This window comes from Lissotriton helveticus, chromosome 11 (assembly GCF_964261635.1).
Source record: "Lissotriton helveticus chromosome 11, aLisHel1.1, whole genome shotgun sequence".
In the NCBI taxonomy this organism is placed as follows: Eukaryota; Metazoa; Chordata; class Amphibia; order Caudata; family Salamandridae; genus Lissotriton; species Lissotriton helveticus.
In genome coordinates this window covers 1,184,817,012-1,184,829,036 of record NC_136072.1, presented here as the reverse complement: position 1 = coordinate 1,184,829,036, position 12,025 = coordinate 1,184,817,012, and the positions used below count along the sequence as shown (strand labels likewise).

The 12,025-nt window shown below is 40.6% G+C and overlaps 2 protein-coding genes across 2 annotated transcripts in view; one reads left to right on the top strand and one right to left on the bottom strand.

The window, feature by feature from the left end:
* LOC144792069 (uncharacterized) overlaps nt 1-4,714 on the top strand; it is a 172,177-nt gene extending 167,463 nt beyond the window's left edge. The window contains exon 2 of the mRNA XM_078666917.1: nt 2,650-4,714. Coding sequence (XP_078523043.1) covers nt 2,825-4,714 — 1,890 coding nt within the window. The 5' untranslated portion in view covers nt 2,650-2,824. The remainder of the gene's footprint in view (nt 1-2,649) is intronic.
* The window catches only part of RIMBP2 (RIMS binding protein 2), a 1,305,415-nt gene that overhangs the window by 679,054 nt on the left and 614,336 nt on the right, over nt 1-12,025 (bottom strand). The gene's annotated exons all lie outside the window — the stretch shown is intronic.

Below are 12,025 nucleotides of genomic sequence, written 5' to 3'. Positions count from 1 at the left end.
TTAAAAAGTAGCCATTTGATTACCATCAGAGTCAACTGTACAGTCAGAGTTAAGATTATGATGTATTGATTGTACACAGTATGATTAAGAAATCTATACACTATTTCTTGCATGAATGCACATTGTGACCTTGTAAAGTATATGGAGGCTTTTTTCCCTTATGATTCAGCTTTTAGTTTTGAGCTCATTTGATAACACATTAGGCTAGGATCGCCATAAATATTGTTAAATATTTCCTCACGTTATTTAGAGACACGCACACTCCTGAGGTCCCCCACAATTCTTTATTGCTTGGGTCAAGCATCATGACATGGACTTGCACAAACCGGGTAGATTCTATCACAGAAAACCTCATTATCCTCCAATGGGTATTTATGACTAGGAGCATCTATCGCTTTAAGAGCACACGCATTCCGAACTGGACGCTAGACTGACGTTAGGGCGCACGTTTATTTAAAGCAGGGCATGGTGCACCGGATGTGGTTTCCGGAAGTCATCATCAGGTCAAGGGTTAGAGCACGCCACGGCGGAGTAACGGTAGGCATGATAGAAGCGCTTGCTGCGCAGTTGGAATATTATCCCAGGGGAAAACGCGGGTGCGAGACTGATGTACTCACATCATTTCGTTACAGGGAACTTTAAGGCTATCTGGTCGATGCTGCACCGCAGTGCGCGTGAAGCGCGTGAAACACGAGATTGACTTACATGACCCGTCCCTTTTCTGGTAAGCCGGCGAGCTACACACTTAGTTAGCGAGACGTTTTTTGTTGGTCCAATGTTTATTAACCGTTGCATTGACAAAAGGACCCATTTAAATTCACAGAGCCGGATATTGCACGTTTGAGTCCTTATAACCGTCAACTTTCGTGTGCATTTGGGCGCGTAAGTTGAAAATCTCAATCTGGGTGCATTGAGTTGCACATATTTTTGTTCACGCGGTGTTTGGTGATAGGTACACACATGACAGTAGGGTGTTTTAAATAATGTTGCACCTGGGCATAAGCAACTTATTGGTCCTGACCAATTCCCTCACATTGTTGAGTTCCGCTGTTAGTAACTCTAAGACTCATTTACTCATTTATACTTTACGTGCATGACCATAGACATCATATAGATTCTTATAAGCAAATACTGATATGTTATTGATGGCGATTACTGTTGTTACAGTGTTGGAAATACCTCTTTGAAGTGCGTACACACAGAACATGCACCGAAAATCAAGGATTTAAACATTTTGAACAAAGGATTACCCCTGAAGAAGGGTCGCATAATGACCCGAAATGCATTGGGATATGTTTTGATTTTTTTATTGTTTCTCGTTTGACTTTTCAATTGGTGTAAAGTATGCAAAACACATATGTGATTGAACAGTGTATTGTTAAAGAGTATCACTTTATTTAAATTATTGTATTTACTGAAACCATATGAATAAGATGTTTCACATACAGTAAAAATTTACGTTGATTATGAACCAGAACTTTTTGAATGTTTAATGTTGTTGAATAGGACAAGTGTTCATAAATTGGATTAACATAACCCTTGAAACCTTCAATGGACTGAGTTTGAGCTCCCGGTCAGACCTGGTCACACCAGGTCCTTACAGAGCTGTTTAACCAAGAATTGTGGGCACAATTCTTACTGGGTTAGCTCCTAAAATTGTATAAGTTGTAGTTACATTCGATTAATTGGTTGAAACTGAGTAGGTGTGCAGGCTAGATCCATTACATTGCAGTTTGACACGGCCCACACACTAGACCAGCACCCACGTAATCCAGTCAAAAATGGCATCTTTTAAAGAAATTTCAAACCTCACATTAAACCAAGCTGAGATTAAGGCATACGGCTCGGATGAGGCAGCATCGATTTATTCATTAATTGAACAAGTTCGCACATTCAGCACTTCTAAGGGCACCACAGCACAGATGTTGAAGCAACTAGAATACGTTATGCGAAAAGAAATCAACCAAAGGCTACACGCGACAACTCTCATAGAATATCATAAAGTCAAAAGGATACCGAGAGGGCTTCGCATCGCACTTAAACCAATGTTGTTTAAATTCAATAAGGCGTTCATGATCAAATGGCAGGCAATCCTAAACAAATGTTCGCTTGATCTGATTCTTTTGATCATAGAGGAATTGTCACAGATCTTGAACGAGTTAAAAGAAGACATCTATAACCTACAACAGGATCTGACCAAAACCATACCATCTGAGGATTGGACAAAAATTCTAGAAGACATCAATCGTAGACTGGATATCCATGCGAAAGAAGTACACGACCGCAAAATACGCAAGTTTCGTAGAGATACGATCGATTACAAGTTAGACGAAGTCTACACGTGGGCGGAAGCCTATGCACAAAGAAGATTCACAAGCAGGCCGACTCCTAAACAGACATCGTCCGAGGAGAGTATTGTACAGGATGAAGACTTGACCCTACAAAGGGCACCGGCTCCAATTGTGAGCCTAGAATCCCAAGAATCCACATCATCTGGGTTATCCAGAGGTGTTCAACCTTCTTTTTTAGCGGAAGGACAATCAGCAACACATCCACCCGACCCACCCACGGAAGTAAGATCCAACGGCTCAGGAGGGGACAAAGTAGTAAAAAAAGTTCCAGAAGGAGGAAGACCACAGAGAGTAGTAGCGAAAAAGGGAACCTTGTCGTGAATATCTCCAGTCGTAAATTGTCAAGAGATCAACTGAACATTCTAAATAAAGGAACCTCATTTGTTCCCACCTATGTATCTAATGGCCTGGAAACAGAGATCGCGCTCTTCAAATTTTTACGAAAGCTGAGACTCAAATGGTTCTTTTCCACTATGACATCTGATGGGTCACAGCGACCCAAGGAAACATTCAAGCCCAAAAGTAAGTTCATGTTCCCCATCTCGCATAAAATTTTGGATAACTTCGAAACCTTAGTAAAAAAGGACTTAGAATCTATTAGGTACGAAATCCCGAAACACTCTAATCTTTCCAAAAGTGAGAAACGAATCCTGGAGAATCTGAGACAGGACAAGTCTATTACTTTCCAGCCAGCGGACAAGGGAGGAGCCCTTGTGATGATGGACACCACCTTTTATGACCGTAAGGTAGAAGAGCATGTACAAGACACACTCACATACATTAAACTTGAAAAGGATCCTACCTCGGAATTCAGTGCTTTGTTAGACAAGATCATCACCAAAGCAGAAAATGATGGGACTATCAACATTAACACTGCCAGATACTTGAAGACTACCACACCACAAGTGCCTCACATATACATGCTCCCCAAAATCCATAAGAGCCTGGAGGATCCACCTTTCCGCCCAATTGTAGCAGGATGCGGATCGATACACGAACCAGTTGGACGCTTCGTCGATCACCATTTACAACCTTTAGTACAATCATGGGGAACCTACTTGAAAGACACCACGGATTGTCTAACTAAACTATCCGAAGTGAATGATCTCATTGATGACAGCACATTACTGTGCACTATAGATGTCGTGGCACTATACACGTCAATTGCACATATGGAAGGTTTGGAAGCCATTGAATGGAGATTATTAGAATCAGGCATAGACCAACAACTGGGCGTGTTTCTAATCGAATTGTTACATTTTTCACTGTTTCACAGTTATTTCAACTGGAAATCAGATTTTTTTCTACAGAAAACTGGGACATCCATGGGGTTTTCAGGAGCCCCATCGTATGCCAATACGTTCATGGCATATTTTGAACAACAGCACATACTCTCAGATCACAGATGGATGGACAACCTGATACTTTTTTTAAGGTATATTGATGACATTTTGGTTCTTTGGCGGGGTACGAAACAAGAACTAGTTGAAAGGATTCAGGAACTTAATACACGTAACCCACGCATTCAATTTACCTATGATGTACAAGACTCAAAGATACATTTCTTGGACATAGAAATACAGAAAACATCACAGGGGATTTCAACCACTGTTTACCGCAAAGCTACGGATGTCAACAACGCGTTGCACTATTCTAGTGCACATCCAAGAAATTTGAAAAACCATTTGCCCACATCTCAATTGATGCGGATCAAAAGAATTTCATCGGATGGAGAGAAGTGTGAAGTAGCTATCAAAGAACAATTAAAGCGATACACTGACAGAGGGTATCCTCTTCAGGTTCTAGAAGATTCAGAGCTGCGCGTCCGATCAATTGACCGAGAGAGCTTACTGAGAAAAACTGAGAAGTCACCTAGTGAACGTATCGTTTTCGTCATGAAACATTCCACACAATCAGATAGGATCAGACAAATACTGAGGAAACGATGGGAAATGATAGCGAATGAACCTGATTTCACTCACATATTCAAAAACTTCCCTATAATAGCATACACCCGCGCGAAGAACATAAGGGAGCTACTCAAAAAACCTCAAAGAAACCAAACAGTGATTTTCAAAGGGATGAGAAAGTGTCATAACTGCGGACAGTGCAATAACACCATTGTGAACAAAACCTTTGCACATCCACAAACGGGCAAAAGCATCATTTTGAAATTAAGTGCTGATTGCAACACTGCAGGAGTCATTTACGCTATACAATGTCCATGTGGGCTCACGTATGTGGGACGCACATCAAGAAAAATCAAGACTCGAATAATCGAGCACAAGAGTACAATACGCAACAAATCCACCACCTCTAGTTTAGCAACACATTGGTCTAGTGCATCACACACTATACCATAATTGCGATACACAGTGTTAGAAGTGGTAGAAAAACACCCAGGTATTGATCATACTGTTGCTTTGTCCCGTCGAGAGACTTTCTGGATTAAAAGATTGGGCACCCACACCCCTGGGGGGCTCAATGACCAATATGAGATGTTATGTTTCTTGTGAACAGATCCAATAGGCAGATGTCAATCATGTGTGATAATTAGACAGTTCTAACATTGAACTATTTTTGGACAAGACTAAAACATGTATTGTTTTAGGTTACTATGTACACAGGTGTTGTTAGGTTTACATTGCATAAATGGTAAGAAGCGTACAGATTGATAAAGAGATGGTGTGATCCTTCGCACATTAGACAGCATTTAACGGGTTGCTTTTACATTATGTAGTAATTGTATGTTAATTGCATGTATTTTGTCATTAATAGTGTTCATCGCCTATGTATTCGATTGTTGTTTAAATGATTGTTAAAAAGTAGCCATTTGATTACCATCAGAGTCAACTGTACAGTCAGAGTTAAGATTATGATGTATTGATTGTACACAGTATGATTAAGAAATCTATACACTATTTCTTGCATGAATGCACATTGTGACCTTGTAAAGTATATGGAGGCTTTTTTCCCTTATGATTCAGCTTTTAGTTTTGAGCTCATTTGATAACACATTAGGCTAGGATCGCCATAAATATTGTTAAATATTTCCTCACGTTATTTAGAGACACGCACACTCCTGAGGTCCCCCACAATTCTTTATTGCTTGGGTCAAGCATCATGACATGGACTTGCACAAACCGGGTAGATTCTATCACAGAAAACCGCATTATCCTCCAATGGGTATTTATGACTAGGAGCATCTATCGCTTTAAGAGCACACGCATTCCGAACTGGACGCTAGACTGACGTTAGGGCGCACGTTTATTTAAAGCAGGGCATGGTGCACCGGATGTGGTTTCCGGAAGTCATCATCAGGTCAAGGGTTAGAGCACGCCACGGCGGAGTAACGGTAGGCATGATAGAAGCGCTTGCTGCGCAGTTGGAATATTATCCCAGGGGAAAACGCGGGTGCGAGACTGATGTACTCACATCATTTCGTTACAGGGAACTTTAAGGCTATCTGGTCGATGCTGCACCGCAGTGCGCGTGAAGCGCGTGAAACACGAGATTGACTTACATGACCCGTCCCTTTTCTGGTAAGCCGGCGAGCTACACACTTAGTTAGCGAGACGTTTTTTGTTGGTCCAATGTTTATTAACCGTTGCATTGACAAAAGGACCCATTTAAATTCACAGAGCCGGATATTGCACGTTTGAGTCCTTATAACCGTCAACTTTCGTGTGCATTGGGCGCGTAAGTTGAAAATCTCAATCTGGGTGCATTGAGTTGCACATATTTTTGTTCACGCGGTGTTTGGTGATAGGTACACACATGACAGTAGGGTGTTTTAAATAATGTTGCACCTGGGCATAAGCAACTTATTGGTCCTGACCAATTCCCTCACATTGTTGAGTTCCGCTGTTAGTAACTCTAAGACTCATTTACTCATTTATACTTTACGTGCATGACCATAGACATCATATAGATTCTTATAAGCAAATACTGATATGTTATTGATGGCGATTACTGTTGTTACAGTGTTGGAAATACCTCTTTGAAGTGCGTACACACAGAACATGCACCGAAAATCAAGGATTTAAACATTTTGAACAAAGGATTACCCCTGAAGAAGGGTCGCATAATGACCCGAAATGCATTGGGATATGTTTTGATTTTTTTATTGTTTCTCGTTTGACTTTTCAATTGGTGTAAAGTATGCAAAACACATATGTGATTGAACAGTGTATTGTTAAAGAGTATCACTTTATTTAAATTATTGTATTTACTGAAACCATATGAATAAGATGTTTCACATACAGTAAAAATTTACGTTGATTATGAACCAGAACTTTTTGAATGTTTAATGTTGTTGAATAGGACAAGTGTTCATAAATTGGATTAACATAACCCTTGAAACCTTCAATGGACTGAGTTTGAGCTCCCGGTCAGACCTGGTCACACCAGGTCCTTACAGAGCTGTTTAACCAAGAATTGTGGGCACAATTCTTACTGGGTTAGCTCCTAAAATTGTATAAGTTGTAGTTACATTCGTTTAATTGGTTGAAACTGAGTAGGTGTGCAGGCTAGATCCATTACATTGCAGTTTGACACGGCCCACACACTAGACCAGCACCCACGTAATCCAGTCAAAAATGGCATCTTTTAAAGAAATTTCAAACCTCACATTAAACCAAGCTGAGATTAAGGCATACGGCTCGGATGAGGCAGCATCGATTTATTCATTAATTGAACAAGTTCGCACATTCAGCACTTCTAAGGGCACCACAGCACAGATGTTGAAGCAACTAGAATACGTTATGCGAAAAGAAATCAACCAAAGGCTACACGCGACAACTCTCATAGAATATCATAAAGTCAAAAGGATACCGAGAGGGCTTCGCATCGCACTTAAACCAATGTTGTTTAAATTCAATAAGGCGTTCATGATCAAATGGCAGGCAATCCTAAACAAATGTTCGCTTGATCTGATTCTTTTGATCATAGAGGAATTGTCACAGATCTTGAACGAGTTAAAAGAAGACATCTATAACCTACAACAGGATCTGACCAAAACCATACCATCTGAGGATTGGACAAAAATTCTAGAAGACATCAATCGTAGACTGGATATCCATGCGAAAGAAGTACACGACCGCAAAATACGCAAGTTTCGTAGAGATACGATCGATTACAAGTTAGACGAAGTCTACACGTGGGCGGAAGCCTATGCACAAAGAAGATTCACAAGCAGGCCGACTCCTAAACAGACATCGTCCGAGGAGAGTATTGTACAGGATGAAGACTTGACCCTACAAAGGGCACCGGCTCCAATTGTGAGCCTAGAATCCCAAGAATCCACATCATCTGGGTTATCCAGAGGTGTTCAACCTTCTTTTTTAGCGGAAGGACAATCAGCAACACATCCACCCGACCCACCCACGGAAGTAAGATCCAACGGCTCAGGAGGGGACAAAGTAGTAAAAAAAGTTCCAGAAGGAGGAAGACCACAGAGAGTAGTAGCGAAAAAGGGAACCTTGTCGTGAATATCTCCAGTCGTAAATTGTCAAGAGATCAACTGAACATTCTAAATAAAGGAACCTCATTTGTTCCCACCTATGTATCTAATGGCCTGGAAACAGAGATCGCGCTCTTCAAATTTTTACGAAAGCTGAGACTCAAATGGTTCTTTTCCACTATGACATCTGATGGGTCACAGCGACCCAAGGAAACATTCAAGCCCAAAAGTAAGTTCATGTTCCCCATCTCGCATAAAATTTTGGATAACTTCGAAACCTTAGTAAAAAAGGACTTAGAATCTATTAGGTACGAAATCCCGAAACACTCTAATCTTTCCAAAAGTGAGAAACGAATCCTGGAGAATCTGAGACAGGACAAGTCTATTACTTTCCAGCCAGCGGACAAGGGAGGAGCCCTTGTGATGATGGACACCACCTTTTATGACCGTAAGGTAGAAGAGCATGTACAAGACACACTCACATACATTAAACTTGAAAAGGATCCTACCTCGGAATTCAGTGCTTTGTTAGACAAGATCATCACCAAAGCAGAAAATGATGGGACTATCAACATTAACACTGCCAGATACTTGAAGACTACCACACCACAAGTGCCTCACATATACATGCTCCCCAAAATCCATAAGAGCCTGGAGGATCCACCTTTCCGCCCAATTGTAGCAGGATGCGGATCGATACACGAACCAGTTGGACGCTTCGTCGATCACCATTTACAACCTTTAGTACAATCATGGGGAACCTACTTGAAAGACACCACGGATTGTCTAACTAAACTATCCGAAGTGAATGATCTCATTGATGACAGCACATTACTGTGCACTATAGATGTCGTGGCACTATACACGTCAATTGCACATATGGAAGGTTTGGAAGCCATTGAATGGAGATTATTAGAATCAGGCATAGACCAACAACTGGGCGTGTTTCTAATCGAATTGTTACATTTTTCACTGTTTCACAGTTATTTCAACTGGAAATCAGATTTTTTTCTACAGAAAACTGGGACATCCATGGGGTTTTCAGGAGCCCCATCGTATGCCAATACGTTCATGGCATATTTTGAACAACAGCACATACTCTCAGATCACAGATGGATGGACAACCTGATACTTTTTTTAAGGTATATTGATGACATTTTGGTTCTTTGGCGGGGTACGAAACAAGAACTAGTTGAAAGGATTCAGGAACTTAATACACGTAACCCACGCATTCAATTTACCTATGATGTACAAGACTCAAAGATACATTTCTTGGACATAGAAATACAGAAAACATCACAGGGGATTTCAACCACTGTTTACCGCAAAGCTACGGATGTCAACAACGCGTTGCACTATTCTAGTGCACATCCAAGAAATTTGAAAAACCATTTGCCCACATCTCAATTGATGCGGATCAAAAGAATTTCATCGGATGGAGAGAAGTGTGAAGTAGCTATCAAAGAACAATTAAAGCGATACACTGACAGAGGGTATCCTCTTCAGGTTCTAGAAGATTCAGAGCTGCGCGTCCGATCAATTGACCGAGAGAGCTTACTGAGAAAAACTGAGAAGTCACCTAGTGAACGTATCGTTTTCGTCATGAAACATTCCACACAATCAGATAGGATCAGACAAATACTGAGGAAACGATGGGAAATGATAGCGAATGAACCTGATTTCACTCACATATTCAAAAACTTCCCTATAATAGCATACACCCGCGCGAAGAACATAAGGGAGCTACTCAAAAAACCTCAAAGAAACCAAACAGTGATTTTCAAAGGGATGAGAAAGTGTCATAACTGCGGACAGTGCAATAACACCATTGTGAACAAAACCTTTGCACATCCACAAACGGGCAAAAGCATCATTTTGAAATTAAGTGCTGATTGCAACACTGCAGGAGTCATTTACGCTATACAATGTCCATGTGGGCTCACGTATGTGGGACGCACATCAAGAAAAATCAAGACTCGAATAATCGAGCACAAGAGTACAATACGCAACAAATCCACCACCTCTAGTTTAGCAACACATTGGTCTAGTGCATCACACACTATACCATAATTGCGATACACAGTGTTAGAAGTGGTAGAAAAACACCCAGGTATTGATCATACTGTTGCTTTGTCCCGTCGAGAGACTTTCTGAATTAAAAGATTGGGCACCCACACCCCTGGGGGGCTCAATGACCAATATGAGATGTTATGTTTCTTGTGAACAGATCCAATAGGCAGATGTCAATCATGTGTGATAATTAGACAGTTCTAACATTGAACTATTTTTGGACAAGACTAAAACATGTATTGTTTTAGGTTACTATGTACACAGGTGTTGTTAGGTTTACATTGCATAAATGGTAAGAAGCGTACAGATTGATAAAGAGATGGTGTGATCCTTCGCACATTAGACAGCATTTAACGGGTTGCTTTTACATTATGTAGTAATTGTATGTTAATTGCATGTATTTTGTCATTAATAGTGTTCATCGCCTATGTATTCGATTGTTGTTTAAATGATTGTTAAAAAGTAGCCATTTGATTACCATCAGAGTCAACTGTACAGTCAGAGTTAAGATTATGATGTATTGATTGTACACAGTATGATTAAGAAATCTATACACTATTTCTTGCATGAATGCACATTGTGACCTTGTAAAGTATATGGAGGCTTTTTTCCCTTATGATTCAGCTTTTAGTTTTGAGCTCATTTGATAACACATTAGGCTAGGATCGCCATAAATATTGTTAAATATTTCCTCACGTTATTTAGAGACACGCACACTCCTGAGGTCCCCCACAATTCTTTATTGCTTGGGTCAAGCATCATGACATGGACTTGCACAAACCGGGTAGATTCTATCACAGAAAACCGCATTATCCTCCAATGGGTATTTATGACTAGGAGCATCTATCGCTTTAAGAGCACACGCATTCCGACTGACGTTAGGGCGCACGTTTATTTAAAGCAGGGCATGGTGCACCGGATGTGGTTTCCGGAAGTCATCATCAGGTCAAGGGTTAGAGCACGCCACGGCGGAGTAACGGTAGGCATGATAGAAGCGCTTGCTGCGCAGTTGGAATATTATCCCAGGGGAAAACGCGGGTGCGAGACTGATGTACTCACATCATTTCGTTACAGGGAACTTTAAGGCTATCTGGTCGATGCTGCACCGCAGTGCGCGTGAAGCGCGTGAAACACGAGATTGACTTACATGACCCGTCCCTTTTCTGGTAAGCCGGCGAGCTACACACTTAGTTAGCGAGACGTTTTTTGTTGGTCCAATGTTTATTAACCGTTGCATTGACAAAAGGACCCATTTAAATTCACAGAGCCGGATATTGCACGTTTGAGTCCTTATAACCGTCAACTTTCGTGTGCATTGGGCGCGTAAGTTGAAAATCTCAATCTGGGTGCATTGAGTTGCACATATTTTTGTTCACGCGGTGTTTGGTGATAGGTACACACATGACAGTAGGGTGTTTTAAATAATGTTGCACCTGGGCATAAGCAACTTATTGGTCCTGACCAATTCCCTCACATTGTTGAGTTCCGCTGTTAGTAACTCTAAGACTCATTTACTCATTTATACTTTACGTGCATGACCATAGACATCATATAGATTCTTATAAGCAAATACTGATATGTTATTGATGGCGATTACTGTTGTTACAGTGTTGGAAATACCTCTTTGAAGTGCGTACACACAGAACATGCACCGAAAATCAAGGATTTAAACATTTTGAACAAAGGATTACCCCTGAAGAAGGGTCGCATAATGACCCGAAATGCATTGGGATATGTTTTGATTTTTTTATTGTTTCTCGTTTGACTTTTCAATTGGTGTAAAGTATGCAAAACACATATGTGATTGAACAGTGTATTGTTAAAGAGTATCACTTTATTTAAATTATTGTATTTACTGAAACCATATGAATAAGATGTTTCACATACAGTAAAAATTTACGTTGATTATGAACCAGAACTTTTTGAATGTTTAATGTTGTTGAATAGGACAAGTGTTCATAAATTGGATTAACATAACCCTTGAAACCTTCAATGGACTGAGTTTGAGCTCCCGGTCAGACCTGGTCACACCAGGTCCTTACAGAGCTGTTTAACCAAGAATTGTGGGCACAATTCTTACTGGGTTAGCTCCTAAAATTGTATAAGTTGTAGTTACATTCGATTAATTGGTTGAAACTGAGTA